This window comes from Zalophus californianus, chromosome 7 (genome assembly GCF_009762305.2).
Source record: "Zalophus californianus isolate mZalCal1 chromosome 7, mZalCal1.pri.v2, whole genome shotgun sequence".
NCBI classification, from domain to species: domain Eukaryota; kingdom Metazoa; phylum Chordata; class Mammalia; order Carnivora; family Otariidae; genus Zalophus; species Zalophus californianus.
The window spans coordinates 103,249,710-103,268,089 of record NC_045601.1 but is presented as its reverse complement, the minus strand read 5'-3'; the positions used below and the strand labels follow the sequence as shown (position 1 = coordinate 103,268,089).

At 38.1% G+C, this 18,380-nt stretch overlaps 1 protein-coding gene across 1 annotated transcript in view; it reads right to left on the bottom strand.

Moving 5' to 3' along the window:
- Positions 1-311: 311 nt before the first annotated feature.
- The window catches only part of PTCHD4 (patched domain containing 4), a 184,471-nt gene continuing 166,402 nt past the window's right edge, over positions 312-18,380 (bottom strand). Inside the window, exon 3 of the mRNA XM_027603550.1 lies at positions 312-1,945. Within this exon, the coding sequence (XP_027459351.1) occupies positions 312-1,945 (1,634 nt within the window). The remainder of the gene's footprint in view (positions 1,946-18,380) is intronic.

Here is an 18,380-nt window from a genome sequence, read left to right as displayed (position 1 = left end):
TTATTTTTGAAAGTGGTTAGATCTTTTGGTTTTCAACACTCCATTGATTTGTCCATTCCTTGGAAGAGCTCTAAGATCACATCAACAAACTTATCTTTGCTGGAGAACAAGGTTGCAACGAACATTTCCCTCTTCTTTGATGCTCTCTTCCCCCCAAGAAGCGGACACCTTGATGTGTCATGAACAATTCACTCTTGATCTGACTTTCCTTGTTACCCCTGGCCAGCCCAAGCGGCTGAGGTCTGAGCTTTACTCTCCCTGCATCATTGTGCAATACTGGAAAAGAAAAATAATCCATTTGTCTACACCCTTCAGACTGTGGTGACATGATCAGGGTTCTCTTGAATTTCTATGCATTCAATTTCCTCTCTCTCCTTTCGTTTGGCACGTTTCTTTTTCTTGTGGTGCTTTTTGGAAGGGGGGAAGAAGGTTAGGAACACAGGTAAGATAACAAAACAGTGCAGAAGTGTGCAACCCCCAGTGAGCAGCAAGCATTTGAACAGTGTGAAGGTCAGGTTCGAAGGCACAAATAGGAGGGGGACCAACCCAATAAGAAAAGAAGTAACATTTTGCAAAATGGCTGTCCCATGCTCTTGTAGGGAGCTTTTTATACATTGTGTTCGGGTGTGCTCAGTTGCTAATACAAATGTGTAAAGCAGTGGTGCACAGTGGTCAATGGCAAAATTTAAAGTGTAGATAAGGCACAAGATAGAAATGCAATCCATGTCGACGTTCCATAATGTCATTAAGCCCAGAACGCCCAGCTCAATTGAGGTGACACTAAGAATTAGCCAGAAGTTTCCCAGAGGGTGGATCACTAGGAAAAAAGTCAGGATTAACACCAGGAGAACACCAAAGCCTGCAATCAGAACAGGCACCGTGACAGACAAGCCATAATGATCCATGAACACAAAGGAGGGGTTGAACACGATAAATCGGATGCTCTTTGATAGGGACAGGGGCCTCAATTTTTCCAACACTTCTATGACTTCCTTCTGCTTGTCTCTGCTAGTCCTGGCCACCAGATACAAGCGAGAAGCAATGATGTTGTTTTCATCCCCTGCCTTGGAGAAGATGATATCGTTTCGAAAATGCTGGAATTCTGGCTTTTTTAAAAATGAACTTTGTAGGACACTGATAAAGTCACTCTTGTTATTGGCACTGATGTTGCTAACTTTCAGGAACTGGTAATACTGCTCCACCCAGGACACTGCAGTGAACCCACTGCAGAGTCTCCGTAGATCCTCCTGGACGCTGCTGTTCCAGTACTCCAGGGGCTCGTAGATGTAGAATCCTATCACTGGGCTGTAGTTGCTGAAATATTTCTGCTGAACCATGGCATAGGAAATGCTTGGGGAGTCACTGGCTAGTAGATTGATGATGTTGGCTCTGTCACTGATCTGCAAGCACCCCATGAAGGAGAAGGAGGCATAGATGAGATAGAGGATGACAACAAATGGCTTCACGTAGATATTGGTAATCCACTCATTGTAATGTTCACGGAGGAAGTGCTGAATAAAATGGTGCTGGTAGGGGTTCGTCTCGTGATGGGATGTCTGTTGATGCCCATCACTCATCACTGTCTGGAACCACACAGGTTTGCGGTCCAGGTATTCTGCAGAGGGGATCTTACAGCAAAAGATGCTGTGGTAGCGGTTTTGCTCGAGTTGGCCGGCGAAGACCAGACAGGAGCCAAAGAATGAGAAAATGTAGAAGTAGTTCAACAGAATGGAGACACACATGTTCTGACAGAAGACCTTCACAGCCTCTATGTTTGTGAATGGGCTGGCACCCATGCCAAACGTAATGAAGTACAAGGAGCTGGTCATGGTATAGGTGACCATCACATCAGAATAGGCATCTGCTACCCTGTCTTTGAAGGGCAAATTCTCTCTTGTTCTCCTCCATCCAGACAGAAGCTCAAATACTCCTTTAGTTCCATGACCTAGTTTTTTAAAAAAAGAAAGAGAATAATCGTTTTATTATCTATTATCTATGCTAAGCAGTGCTTTAGACTCCAATCTGCAAAATGCTATGATCCTCCTACCAGGGCCTCAAAATTTGAGTTACACAATGGGATATATTTAGTCCCCGTGTCCACTTTAGCAAAATCCAAATTAATTGGTATTCTGGGTAAAACGAAATCCATGTTGTCTGTCTTATTAATTCAACAAGTCATAAATAAAATTGACATTATGTGATTTTTTTTCTCCCCCTGCACACATGTTGTCTCCCTAAGCGGGTCATAAGTTGTGAATGGTAGGGGCTGTTATTCATGCATTTTCAAATGCCCCTCAACACCAGTTGAGTGCTTGATCAACTGATGCATTGACTGATAGTCCCGATTCTCCATTTTAAGCTGACTTACATGCTGTTTTAGAAAATCATAAGATGATTTTAAACACTTAAAAATCACTTTACATTGATTTTACAATGTTAATAATCCACTTGGTGGCCAAGTGGCTTAGAAACCAATTCCTATAGATAGGATTAATTAACACTGGATGTGAGTTGAAAAAAATCCGCCAGGTCACATAAAAGACCGGGCAAAACCTTCAGGGTGAGAGATCACAGCAAGCATTTCCTTTGGGCTCCTCACAGAGCTTTTATTCACACAGTATGGATGCTGACTAACATTTGCTTCATTAAAGTGGATGGGGAATGGTTCTTTTTAATCAACTTCTGTGCACTCTTTAATAAGGGTAAATAAGCGAAAGCTTCATTCAACAAATATTACTTGAGCACCTGCTATGTACCAGATACAGTTAGATACTGAACTGTTCCCCCTGCCCCAGGAACTTAACAGCTTTTAAGATACTACCACTTGCTTCCTTATCAGCAAAAGCAGAAAGCAGTTGGGAAAGTAAAGGTATTATTCCATATCTTCAATTTCCCTCTTTTCACTTCCCTGAATTAGCTCTGTCAATTACCATCCACAATGTATCAATTGGTAACTTTCTAACTGAGTGAAAATCTTCAGAGATCACTCTTGCCCTTGTAGGCAAAGCAATACTACACACAAACCTTTTCTATGAATGGATACAAGCTGTTTGGGCTCTTCTCCAAGAAACCCATTAGAAAAAAATGTAGCTTAAAGGCACAAAATGACCTAGTTCAAGAAAACTTGGAAAATGGACTTTGTGTGGCACCTAGATATTGGAGCAATTCACTCAGTAATGCTTTAACAAACATATTATAATGGCTGGGGTCTTATTATAATCACTGATTTTGTGATGTTGATAGAGGTGCTAATTGACCTACATAATTTTCCGCCTTCTTTGTTACTTTTATTTGGGACTGCAATGGGCACAATTAAAAACTATTTCTCAAACTACCTTTCAACTAGAGGTGGTTCATGTGACATATTTCTGGGTAATGTAACTGATAGTGGCCTAAGGATGCTTATTCGAAAACCAGAAGGAACTTTGTCCTAAATGGCATCATGGAGCCACCAATAAGAGCCACGGTCTACCATCCTCTCTAGGTCTCCTTAAAGAGAGCCAAATCTCCATTTGTCTAAGCCACTGTAAGTAAGGTTATTACATGCAGCTGAACCTATTCCTAACCAACAAAGTTTTGTAGGTGAGTTAACATTACTGAAATCTTTTTAAATGATGTTTAAATATATATAATGCTAATCTTTGACTTCAAAGATACATGAGTTCACCTATCTTGGGAATTTTTATTAATTATTCATTGTTGCTGCATTGGAATTCTTCTTATCCTAAATATAAAGCCTATTGAGTCTCCAAAGTTCTCTCTTCTGAGTCCCCAGTCAGAAAAGGTAAGTTTATCCTAGCAAGTAGAAAAGGTTAGGCAAATTGCATTTAAGTATAAGGTAAGTTTTTTTTTGTGTGTGTGTGTGTGGGTTTTTTGGAGGCAATGATCTATTACTTCTTGCATTTAATTACTAGCTCAACATATATGTGTATTAAGTCTAATGATTTTTTTTTGAGTCTAATGATTCTTAACATTAATTCTTCATTTTTCTCTTCTGCAAGACTCCTTGACCAAATAGAATACTTGTTCTTTCATTCCCTTGACAAAAGCATATTAGGATATTAGCTGAAGTAATTAAAATAATTCTTTAATTAGAGCACTTCTCTTCTGAAATGAGGACTCTTGCTATCTTTGTAGTCATAAGGAGGGAAAAGGCTACATGGGGCTGCAGCTAAATTTGGCTTTCCTTTGCTAATGGTCACTTTTATGGAATAGTAGGTACACTATGTAGGCCAGATTGTTGCTTTATATAGTACAAAGGTCTGTGTGGGAAGATGATGCTAAACTGTATTAGGTTAAATAACCACTCTAAGTGTGATGAAGACTGAACACATAATTTCCAAACTTTGGAAAGGGCATATTTTATCCCATTCATAGGTTTAGATATTTTATAGTCCATTCCTACTGATATTCACTCATTTGATTCTCACCATAATCTAGCTAATTCCTAGCAGTTCAGATCTATTACCTGCTGCCCCCACAGTGGTCTTTCCTCTCCCCATGAACCTGCCCATGATCAGTCTTATCTTCTTAGTTTTATTCTCGCTATTTTCTCTGCCTTATAATACCTTCTTCTCATTGCTGGTCACATGGAAATTCTGTCCATCCGTGTGTTAAGCATCAGCTCAATTCTCTAATTTGCCGGGAAGCCATCTCTGACAATTCCAGACATACTGATTTTTTTTCTGTTCCTTAAGGTCTTACTGCACTAATTAGTTACTCATTTTGGCACACAACCATGTGCTCTTTTGCTCTGGAACAAAATGGTTTTCTTAGGATATGTTCTATTTCTTTGGTTAGACTGCAAATTCTTCAAGGTCAGGGAATACATTTTATGTTACTTTTATACTCTGCAGAACATCTGGCAAAGTGCTAGATGCCCAGAAGATGTCCACTAATCTCTAATTGAATTCAATCAATTCTTGATTCTAGTTGGGTTGAAAAAATGTATCTTTTAATTACTTTTTCTAAAATTTATTATGCATTTTTATATCTCCAGAAGTTATACACTTTTAATTCAATTCAACACAATATGTATTTTGATTTGTTATACACAAGGACCCATACTAGTCAACATAAAAAACATAAAGGTAAACAAGAAACACAATATTTTCCAACATCTGTCAGAGCAGAAGGCCGTTTTCACTTGGATAATTCTGAGAGATTATAGCTTCTAATACAGATGAATTTTAGAAGCAGTCCCAAGGGTGTTCACAAGCGTTCCTGTCTTCTACTAACTAGATGCCAGTAGCACACTCCACAGTTGTGACTACCAAATATGTCTCCAGACATTGCCAAATGCTGACTGGGGGATAAATTGCCCCCAGTTGAGAATTACTGGTGTAGTCAAAAGAAAAAAAGATAGTATGCATGTGCATACACACACACACACACATATTTGAATCACCTTTTTCTGGCTATAAAAACAGGACATATTTCCATCAAAAATTTGGGAAAGATGGAAAAAATAATGGTGAAAAATTATTTCATAGTCCTACAACACTGATAATTGCTGTTAACAATTTTGTGTATTTCTTTCAGTTTTGTATGTACATATTAAACTTATCCATTCATCCATCCATCCATCCATCCATCCATTCATCCATCCAGATTGGTAACTACCTAATTATTTCATGAAACAGAGCTCCTGTAAGGAGATATTAGAATCTGGGATTTCTCTTGCTGCTGTTCAGTTGGCTCTCAACAACCATGGAGAACCTGCTTTCTAGCCTCTGCAGTATTTTCTCTCTTGGTTTCTTGCTTTTTACTTTGGTTTCCATTCTGAGGCTGATACCATGTTTCTAATATCTGCTCACTTGAAAAAAGCCCTAACTCTCTACCATACCTTTTTAGAAGGGTATATGCACTCTTTTCCACCATTACTGAGGGTCTTATTCCAATTCAGACAAGACACCTGAAATCAAGACATTGGTATTCACCCAAAAGGAAGTGACCCACCATCTTAGATGATGCTTATAGAGCACGTATGAGTGTGACTTGCCCCACTGAACTGATTCCATTATATTTTCTCCTTGCTCCTGACAGTTCTTTGCTTCTGTCCCATTTCTACCAAAATCCTTAATCCTTACCTAAGGCCTCAGTTTGTCTTATAAACAACTCTGTTCAAATTGCTGACTGGTGAGACACATATATATCAGCACTTAACTGACATATAAAGAATAACTGCATTCTTTCTAAGTAGAGATGAATGGTACGGACTATGAAAAGACACCTACTTCTTTCTGAGGGATCAGGGAAAGCGCTACAAGTTTCCTATAGGCAGGGGATGATGCGGTCTAGAGTGATGCGGTCTAGAGTGAAGGAATGAATTAAGGCATAAATTTATCTGTAAATTAAGAGGAGGTAGTTGTGGCTTTCATATTTATAATTGATATTTTTTCTCTGAGCAGAGATTATCTTGTTTGATATAGCAGGTTAAGCCATTGTTGGAAATATGCATTTAATACTCCAGAAGATGACTGCCAAACTTTGATCATGATTTCCTTCCATTATATTAATATATATTTGCAAACTACATTAGAATGCCATAATAAATGGCTCAACTGGGACATTATTGGATAGCTAATCTTTCTCTTGGCAAAGTTTCACGAAGGAATAGAAAGGGAACTCTCACGAGTAAAAATGCTTTGGACAGAGTTGGAACTGGGAGAAAAATTCAATGTGGGAAAGGAATCAAAATTAAAAGATTTGTGTGTGTATGTGTGTGTACTGAATATTCTAAAAATCTTCAGGGATGTTGTTGGGAGACCTCTTTCCAAATGAAAGCAAATGGAAGCACTGTTCAATAACAAGCAAAACTTATGTGACATCTGGCTAACATATTCAATTTAACAATAATTTAAGAAGTTCTGTTATTTACAATGGATAAATATGGAAAAATGAAGATTATATGGATTCTTCTTTTGGTCATAGCATTGCAGGTCAGCCAGTGGGAAAATCTTAAACGGTTAAAATTTAAAAGCATGTATTTTTGTTATCAAACAAAACTGATTTCAGTCCTAAATGAGCTGAATAATATTCGGAACTGGTTATAATTCCATTTGAGCCTGAAGCAATCACTTTACAACAACTAAAGAGGACTTCTAAAGTAAGATCTCTCAGAACAGATTCCTTCCCACACTTAACATTTCTCTAAAGTCCTTCTCTCCCAAACCCAGAATTCAAAAAAAAAAAACCAAAAAACGTTTAACAAGGATTAAATCAAATCAGACCTAATTGTTACTGATTCAATTAGTACTCCCTACTGGGCTTCTCTTGATATATTGCTCTACTAAGCACCATATGTGGGCTTCTAATTCTTTCTGATCAGCTGAATTAGAATTCTTTTCATTTGCCTTGAGAAGATCTACTAGTGAACCTCCCTTTATACTTGAATATGTCAAGACTTCAGCAGGTCATGAAATCTTGACATCTCCTGTTTCAATGACATAAGAAATAAAGGTAAAAATAATATTCCTTCTTACGACCTGCTCTGGAGAAATCTTTTTACTTTCTCTGAGCATTTATTTCCGCTTTGGTTAGCTATGCTTTCATTAATTGTGTTTGTGGAAATCACCCTTAAGCTCAGGTGGAAGAATATTTTGATTTTCTATTGGGCTCTTAGGCTATGTGACTTACCCATACCAATCAAATGAATAAAGAACGAATAAAAAAAAATAAAATTCAGTCAACTGAACCAGTAAAGCAGCTAACAACAGCAACAAAATCTGGATATTGAATCAACATTTTGAGTTACCGTTCACTTGTTCAGCGTTATACGGGAGCCTTATCCATTGTTCCTTCTGTTTAGTTGGCTGTTCCTGCTTCTATTTTAAAGATACCACTCAAAGATGAGCTCATCTCTAATACCTCCTGCTTGCCCTCTTCATCCCTAACTCAGCTGCTTAGAAGCCTATGTTCCAACACATATTGTAGCGCTTACTACTACACCCAACTAAAATTATCCATTGGTGTGATGTTTTTTATGTAAGTCTGTAAGGTCCTCACTGTCTAGGGTAGGCGCTGTCATTTCCATTTTTGTATTTCAATTATTTGACACTTATTGGTGCTCAATAAATGTTTGTGAAATTGAATTGGTCATGATCTGTGTTTAGTCTTAAAGGTATTTTTAGGTGTTGCAATGATTGTTACTAACAGCTCTATATTCAGCATTAAGAGTCTGTGACATAATTTGCCTCATTTTACTGAGAAGGGCATTTCCTGAGTGTTACCCAGTGATTCTATGGTGGAGCTGGTGATAGATATCAATGATGTTCAATTGTAAAATTAGCATATAATTAATTAATTTGGCTGGTTCAGCATTACAAATGTGAGGAATGGAATATGAAATTAAAAAGCTTGTTCTAATTGTTATTTGGCAGGATAGAAATGAATCTACAGGGTACCCCTTCTACCCAAGAGATAGATTTTTTAAGACATTTTCTAATCCCCATGGTGTCTCACCTAGAGGTGGTGAGCAGTGTGTATTTGTAGACTGACTACTTTTAATCAACTCTCATCTAGAATAAATAGGTGATTATCAAGCTCTATTCATAAAAATGGTCAAGGCTTTTGCCTTTTGATACCTAGAGCCTCAAAGACATAGGGTAGGTAGTTATTCAACAGGAATTTCTAAGCCACTGTTGCCAGAGGCATATTGGATGGTTTTACCTGAAACTGTGGATGGTATTGTGCAATGAGGGGAGGGTCTAGCTTCATATCACCCTTAAGCAGGAAGGGACTTCTCTTGAAACTTTCCCATCCCAGTACAGAATGAAGGAGGCTCAACCGCAGGGTAAAGAGGCAGCATCTTGCAATGAAAAGAGGAATTCAGAATGAATCTGAACAGACACTCATCTCTCAGCACTTAGCAGGAGGTTAGAGTATTTCATTAAGTCCCTAAGAAGAAAAAAATGGAATTTAGTATCAGATTCTCATTGGATGGTTTTCAGTGACGTTGTGTATTTTATACATATCTTAATGTATCAAAAAGGGCAGATAGTTTCACTCCAGAGTTGCATTCCATCATTTTTGCTAATTTATTTTGTAGTTCTGTATGAAATTAAATTAAAAAATCTAGTATGTATGTGTGTTTCCTCATATACACATGTAGGTTGTTCTAAAACCTGGTGACTATTGCAGCTAAGGCTTTAATACTCAAAGTGGGCAAAACTAGGTAAGTAACATGATTTGATATTGTGGTTAATAGCACATCCCCAGAGCCAGATTGCTTGAGTTTATTTGTTTATTTTTTTTAAAGATTTATATATTTATTTGAGAAAGAGAGAGAGTGAGAGTGAGTGCGGGGGTGGGGTGGGTGGAGGGGCAGAGGGACAGAGAGAATCCCGAAGCAGACTCTCCACTGAGCGGCTAAGCACAGAGCCTGACATGGGGCTCAAATCCAGGACCCTGAGATCATGACCTGAGCCAAAATCAAGAGTCAGATGTTTAACCAACTGAGCCACCCAGGTGCCCCCAGGTTGCTTGAGTTTAAATCCCAGGTTTCTTTCTTCCTAGCTCTGTGACCTTGAGCAGATTATTATTTTTTTTAAATATTCCACTTTTCAGTTTCCTCATCTATGCAATGAGATGACAATGGGGCCTACCTTATAGGATTGTTATGAGTTTTAGGTAAGTTAACATATGTGCTTGGCACACAGTAGGTGCTATATTGAATGGAAAAGTTCAGTGCTGGCAACTGCAGGATGTTTGCATCCAGAACATTCCAAACCATTTGACTTGGAATGCCACTTTCTTAATGCAGCCTGTTTACCTCTATCTTTACCGCCACAGCTGAGTTGACTTTTGGGGGGGATCCCCGGTACTCTCTTTTCAGCTTTCCTTGCTGCGGAGCCTCAGTGCTGCCAAAAGATGAAACATCCCTGCAGGGCCAGCACACATATGGTGGCCTGCTTTCCTGTTCTCTCCTTTTCTCTGGTATTCCCATTCAGGGGAAAAAAAAAAAAAAAAACAAGAAAACTATGAGCAAGCTATTTGTTTTTTTCTCAATGCTTTTCATGTCTTTCAGGTTCTCTGAAATGAATAAACATTGTTTTCAGAAAAACAGCCTTGACAGTTTGGTGCTGTCAAGTTGGCCTCGGATGTTACCAGGAGCTGGTCTGGCACCCACAGCTGGGCTTAGGGCGATCTTCTTGATCCCAGAGAGTCTGGCAGAACTGCATCATGGAAGACCAGTCTGTGACTGGGATGGATTGAGACAAAAGAAGACCATTCCTTAGTTATGGCTGAATATATGTGAAACACAACAAAACATAAAATGAACCAAACATCCTCTGATACCAAGAACGGTAGGAGTGATTGCCGTTTCTTTACCAATCACAGTTTAGTCTTGATCTCCTAGTCTTAAGTCTGGTGTTCTGGCCTTCTAGGTATAAAAATTATTAAGATAACTGATCATTGAATTAGCCTCTCTTCTTGACAGTAACCAGCCATGCTGCTTTGAACCCTCTTCCAAACCACCTAACACTTGCAAAAATCATTTAAGTCCATTCTAATACCTTAGTCCTGTATTGCTCCATGGTCCCCAATGGTATGTGTTCTTCCTCAATGTAATGAGTCAATTAACCCAAATTTGTTCAACTATAGTAGTATTCCTGGTGGTCTTTGGCTGGAGGGCAGTGGCATTTCATTATAAATATTTTTGGAAAACAAAAGAAATTAAAACTTTTGTTGTTATAAGAGTTAGAGCAGGAACACTGAGTCAGACTTAAGCCCCGCAGACTTGAATTTCCAAACAAAGGGATGGCCTTCAGGTGGAAGAAATATTTTGGTTGCTTAATCTGTGGAAAAAAAGAAGAGGTGCCAGTTGGCCATATGAGAAGTGGGAAGATGTTCTGAGAGGAAAATAACATAGATATTAACATAGGGAAAGTGAGGAGGAGCCATGTGGACGAAGAAGTCATTTTTTGAAGCAAAAAAGAACAATTAATGGAAGAATGGGTGATCAGGCTGAAAATCTTAAAATTGACACAAGAAGTGGATTTGCAGTTTATAAACTAAGCATGAGCATATGCTTAAAAAAATCAAGACCCAGAATAAAGGATCATATAAAAGAAGAAAATAATGAACAAAAATTTGTAGGAATGAATGAAAATTAAGATACAGTGTTTATTGAGGTAAAGACATTTAAAGAACAAAAATTAGAAGAATTAATTCATTTGAAGGACATTTCCTGAGTGTCTCCCATTAGGAAAATATGGTGGAATTTCATCCTTCTGAAGTTTGATAATTCCCATTTGTCGCACTTGAAAACTACATCACGTCCACATGCCTGAATTTAGCAGTTCATTAATTACAAGCTTTGGGGATCTTCTATCCTATAAATAGTAAAAGCAATGATAAATTAGGATTTCTGTAACACCGATATCTGGAGAATGCTTTTAAAATGTCTGATTCAATCACTGGGAAACACGTTTGAAATCGAAGTAATCTTACTTAGCAAAGTTAAATTTTGCATAGTTTTAGTTTCCTAATAAATATTGTTCAAAAGAAATTTTCAAAGTTGTAGCATGAATGCTTGATAATGCTTCAGAGGGTAAGTTTTCTGGGAGCATCCTTGAGTGTTTTGCTGCCTTTTTTACCAATGAAGATGAAATAAAAACATCCCATGGCCTGGAATTTCTCTCTGAACAGAATGGCCTAAAGCCAGTGGAAACTCAATTAACCAGAAAGCTCAGGAATTAGATCATTTGAATAATCATTAAATTAATCAACCAGAACTTCCTTTTTGAATCAACTTTTATTGGTTGATTAACTTTATTGGAGATCTTTCTAAAATGCATTAGACTTATATTCCTCTTCTGTGTCCTGTCTGGAAGGAAGAAAAGAAGAAAGGAAGAAGGGGAGAAGAAAAAGAAAAAAGTGTAGCAATTAAAAGGCTGTACTCTGGAGTAACACATTTTGGTTCTTGTTCTTGCTCTATAACCGTGTGATGTGTGATGTGGAGAAAATGAATTATTTTGACCTCTATGTGCCTCACTTTCCTAAAAAATGGGGATAAAAATGGTACCTATTTTAAGGGGTTAATGTGAATATTAAATGAGATAATAGTTACAATGTGCCTACAGCAGTGCCTGGCATACAGGAAGCACTCAGTGAATGAGCTATTATTATTTATTGAATAATATTTTTCTGAGTCATCATTATATTATGCACAGAAAATCAGGAAGCAATATGGCATATTGATTAAGTTTTGCATTCTGTGGGCTTACGCTTCCTCACTACCATCAATTAAGTGTATGACCTTGAGCAAATGAACTCCGTGGCTGATTTGGCAATCTGTAAAATAGGGAGAATAACCGTATTTGCTTCAAAGGATTGCCATGTTAAAGGAAAAACAGACACATGGATCCCTTAGTACAAATATCTGGCGCACAGTGAGTGCTCCCGCAAATGTTAGCTATTATTGAATAGTATTATATAGTTGTAGAAGTGTGGGAGTTTGGATGAATGTGTACCAGGCCTAGAGAAATGTTTACAAGTTTTCTTCTCTGATTCTTATTTTGAAATTTGCCTTTTTTTTTTTTTTTTGGTCCTTAGAAGTTAATTGTGGAAAAATCCTGATTAATAAAGGCTTTTAGTTAACTGGATTCAACTAATTGTGACATTCCTTACATGAGTGTTCTTATTCAGAATAAGCTAATAGAGTTGCTCTCCTTTAGCAGGAGGGAAGCTCAAAGGGAGCTTTCCAGTCACTGTGTTTGTGACTCACAGAGGAAACCACAATCACCTCCAGGAGAACATGGCAGAGCTGCTGGGATGGCTGAGTTCCATTAGTCCGGAGGGCAAGGAGACCACTTCCAGAAGGTCCTCGAAGTGACAGGACTGGTGTTATTTGAGTATCCCTGATGAATACAGACTTCCTTTTCAGTTGAGAAAGTTTGCTTCTCACCATATTTGCTAGTCCCTTTTCCACTTTTAGTGGTTCACAGTTTAGCTCGACTTTATCATAGCATACATTTATAAACAAGAGTTATATCTTTTCTGATTCTTATCATAACATTTTCTTGTTAAGGTGTTAATTCACAATAGAGGTTAGAGGACAGTGGGTGGTGTGGGTAGTAGCCTGGCAGAGGGGCTCCTGAGTACAGGTTCTTGTGTTCATGCCCAGGTTCAAACTTCAGTTGTATTACTCCCTAAGTGGATCCCTTCATGGATACTCTCCATGTTGGTTTCCTCACATGAAGAACAAAAAATGCAAGCACTTGCCTGGCAGTGTTGCTAAAATATTAAATTAAATAACTCAAATAAAATGTTTACCATAGTCCTTGGCACATACTAAACACTTGGTAAATATTAGCCATCACTTTTCATGTATGGGTGAATGTTCATTTGGAGCTTAGGCTATGTGTTCATATACTACAGCACATGGCTCTGTTTCATTCTTGAAGTTATAAATAGAAATGACAATGAATCATGACAACATGCCAGGCCACTAAATACAACTTCAGTGATTGAAAATTGTAGGAAACTCTTATTGATCTCTTGTGATAAATCTTACTCCTTTCCATCATCATAATCCCTATGGACTTTGTCCTGCCTATTTCCATTAGGCAAAGATTCATCAAGAAACAATAAGAAACAAATGAAAGCTTCCCAGATTGCTATGACTATAAAACAACTAACTGGACTCTAGGGAAGGATGATTTTTGGTCCTGTGACCATTAGAAAGTTCAGGGAGACAATCTGAAGGTTTTTAGCACATGGAGATGTAGGAAAACTCAAGGGCTCTTTTAGCAATTATAAAAATAAAGAAACCCCAAGTCCACATTATTTTTTCCAGAATACTTTCACTTATAAATAACTGACAATAATTCAGGGCCCAAAAATATTAAGTAAAGAGCTGATGACAGAATGTCAGCAGGTTGTAAAATTTATCTCTTTGACGCCTTCTGAGATTTCTCAAGAGGTAGATTCTATTAACACTGGTATGGGAATCTTCAATAAAAGAGCACACGTCTCAAAGAAAATGATCAACTTATCAGTAGATATTAATGACAGACCTCCTACCATATGCTACATGAGAGCCCACTCAGCTTTCCCCCCTGATGTGTGTTCTCTTTCTACAAGCCCAACAAGTGAATACCTGCCCAGATACTTTCTGAAATTTGGAAAGTTATTCCATATTTAGAGTTGAAACCAGTCACCCTGAAATTTCCAAAATCTGCTCCTAATTGTATCCTTTGAAATATGTGCCATCAAAGAATTGGGTGACCATGTAACCAACCTGCACAAGATGGGGGCTCCCGAATCTGGCATGGCAGAGTATCTCTTTGACAAGCACACCTTGGGAAACTGTGATAGTGAGAGCTAAGCCTTAGGCTGTCTTCCCATAGCCACAAGGGTGACTTCCCTGGTCACTAAGGCCGTGCATGCATGTTGGGGTTACCTTTACCTTTTCTATAAGTTGTACCAAAACATCTACTTAATTTCTTTCATTTGTACCATTCTTCAAATAAAGTAATTTGGTATCTCCCCACCAAAAAAAGAAATATGTGCCAGTTATTCTGCCACATACCCATACTTCAAATATTGAAGACAATAGCATGGTACCTTCAGTCTTTTCCAGGCCAATCCTCTCATTACTTTGTTTCTCTGATGACATCTGCCTAGGACTCAATCTGAAGTACTACATAGCAGTAAAAGTGCCTTGAAATCAATGAGCATGTCTTCATTTTTGTTTGTTTGTCTGTCGGTACCTAGCAGTGTCATGGTTGCTGTGAGTGCTAAAAGAATATTTTTTGAGTTTTATGTAAAAATTTTTGTAGCTAAACTTGCTAAGCTCAAAGGCAGGTTGAGGCATTACAGGGAGTGGCAGATGATAACTCCTGTGATTATCTCTTAATTATAATTAGGGAACACATCAGAGGGGTTGAATTTACATGTTGTTAATTGTGACACTCATTTTATCTTCTATACTGTAGGGGGTGATGACATTCTAGTAAGTTGATGGTAGAGGTGATTTTTGTGACAAGTGTGGTCAAGTCAGTATTGCACAAAGCCTGTTTTCATCAACTATAGAGGCACTCAAAGGTAACATCTATTTTTGTCTTATGAGGCAGCGTATCCTAGGAATGCTTCTTGGATAGATTTACAAAGTCTGTGAATAAACTAATACATGTGAAAACAAAACAAAAACAAAAAAGACATAGATTTCCATACTGGCTCTCCATGCAACATGGCTGGCCTGATTTGTCAGTGGAGTTGCCTGACACTTCAGATTTATACTAGGAGAAGAAAGTTAAACTATATGAAAATCTACAAGTGAAAATTATTTCAGTATTTAACTTGAGGATTTAGTCTTCCATGAAAATAGAAATACTTCTGGGAAGATTCACCTTGTAAACATAGTGGTTCTTCTTTCTTTGTGCTGAATGAGTTTGTCATATCCTTTCCTAAAATAGATGTGTATTGCCAAAATAGGCTGGGTACAAAGGAAGGAGTCACTGATGAGCAGATGTACACAAAGGGGATCCTGAGGAATATCACTATGTATGAATCTCATGCCCTCTTCAGGAGGCATGCATATTACTTTTCTTTCTTCTTTTAAAAAGATTTTATTTATTTATTTGAGAGAGAGAATGAGAGAGAGAGAGCACATGAGAGGAGGGAGGGTCAGAGGAAGAAGCAGACTCCCTCCTGAGCAGGGAGCCTGATGCGGGACTTGATCCTGGAACTCCAGGATCATGACCTGAGCCGAAGGCAGTCGCTTAACCAACTGAGCCACCCAGGCGCCCGCATATTACTTTTCCACCCTCATTTAATAGTTAAGAAATGGAGTCTCAGAAGAATCCATGACATATAGCATTTATAGAGTTCTTTTGTTGGTCAGGACCAGAATCCAAATCTTTAGCCTCTTACCCTAGTGTGAGTAGACTGTGATCTTGAGAGCAGTGAGTGTGTCCTGCTTTGATTCTTATATAACCATTTCCTAAGGCAATGCTTGGCACTTAGTAAATAGTTATTATAAAACTGAGGAGTGAACGGGTACTGCTGAGCTTCCACGATTTCTGGTGTTCTAGTATGTCGTGGAGGGGACACTTCTCATGTTTCCAAGAGTTGGTTTCCATCCATTCTCATTTGGATAGTACTAGAGAGTCTACTTGTATTAATGAGTGAGTAAGGGAGGGTCAGGTCTTGCCCTCAGCTTTCTCAGTCTCTATTTCTCAGTTTCCGTGAATAGGTGGCTTTCATCTACCGTCATCTGGATAGTGCTGCCGAGTATACTTTCATTTCTTTGTCTTCCTCTTTAAACACTCTTCCAAGTACTGGGAATAGCTGACCTTGTGGTTGGAGCTTGGCTGCTATTCCGCCAAAACAAGAAATAAGCTGAACCCCATTTCTCAATCCTGTACTACTTATATTAATGATGAGTAAGGAGGGTCAGGGCTTGCCCTCAGCTTTCTCATTCCATGCAGAAGCACACTTGGCCCTTTTGTTCTAAGGGGGAGGCATGTTATCCATCTCTCATTGTTGGTCTCCAGCACACTCTCTTCTGACAGCAACCGGATTTGTGAGGAAAATCACAGTCTTCCATGAAATTGGCTGCTAAAGAAATCTTAAGGGGGATGCCTTAAAGACCTAACTCTCCTTATAGGCAAGAGAGGGAAAAATCTAGATTTAGGATTTGTTAGGTAGAGCTCCCCACATTAGCCTCTGGTACCATATAAGATCTCCATTCCAGCTTTACCAGGAACTTTGGGAAATACTGTCCCTCCACATATAAGGATGAAAATATGATTTTCATTTAGGTCCTTGGGTATATATTCTCCACTGCACAGAGCCCAGCAAGGAGGAGGACTGATTGATTGAGATGACTGATTTCCACACATTACCTATGAAATGATCAGTGAAAGAATATATCTTTAATTTAATAGTCTGGTACTAGTTATAGAGTAGGCATACCATAAATACTCATATCAAAGCTACAGTTTTCTTTTTTATTTGTTATTATTTCACCTTCCAAAATAGCATTTTATATTTCTAAATTGCATTTTAAACCATCATATCCGTGTATCTAAAATTTTAGGTCATTTACCAAATCTTTTTGGCTAATATTAAGTTTTAAATATCTGTGTAAAGAGTGCCATTCCAATAATTTGACCTGACCCTGTGCTTTTCAATTATTTCCTCTATGCAGTAATTAGGCAAAACTGTTGTCTAAGGAATTTTCCTCATTGAATAAGAATGAAAGCATGGGATTAGTAAAAGAACTTCTCAACAGCAGTCCTGGAGATTCAGGGTCAGTTTAATGTGCACATGTTACCACTCACATTTCTTTTCAAGGGTTCCTTTAAAAAGGGGAAATACAAAGACCAGAGAAAAGTAGCAATGGAATTCATCAGCTTGTTTATGTAAAACTGAATGAGAGGCTTCTACCTTTCAATACAACGTAGACGTCCTTCCAATTAAAAGCAAAGTTACTTCAGGAAGACATGCATCCCTTTCAGGAGGAAGAAGGGTAGCCCACTGCAGGGAAATAAAGAGGAAAGGAGGGAAGGAAAGACGAGAAGAAGGAAAGAAAAGAGTAACAAGCTTGTTTTTTTAGATTAGGTCCCTACTGGTCTTGGGGTCATTGGATGTCAGATTCTCCCTATTTCTCCAATCAAAGAGGTCACTCTTCTCTCTGGAGAAAAATCCAGTAAAGGGTTTGCATGAATAAACGGAAGGATTTACTCTTAGATATTTTTTTCTTCAGGGAGAAGAATAGAAGTATCCATAAGTGGAAGAGTATTTGCTCCTACAAGAGACAAGAGATTAAATACTAAAGCAAAACATCAGATACAGGTCTAGGAACACCTCTCGCCTTTATAGCCGGGTTATATGATACTATATATGACACAAATCCTGGGATTCTTGCAAGAATTTCTCCTATGTAATGTACATAGGAGAAATTGGTTGTTTTATTTTTTCCTCCAAAATACTTTTTATTGCTACTCTATTGTTCTTATGAATTTACATATTTTGCCAACTTCTGAAGCCATATCAGATGTCTCTTGGCTTCTAAGCACCGAGCTCTCACTATACTATGATCATTATAGATGCTTAGGAAATATTTTTGACAAATTTAATAAATTAGTTTTCCTGACTGCCACCAAATGGGATGGTATTTATGAAATGGCTGTGGAACCAGTAATAATTTATCATGCTCCTTAAATGTAACACAGGCAAAATAGCGTACAGCTACTAAAGATTTCTGACTTCAAATGCATCTTATCGGGTATAGAAAATGAGTTCGGAGATCAAACATTTGCTGAAATAACTTTGCATGTTTTCTTAATGGGGTTTGCAAATTAAATAGAAAAAAAAAGAAATGGAAGGTGATCCCTTCCTTTTGTTTTGAACAACCTTATCGAGATACA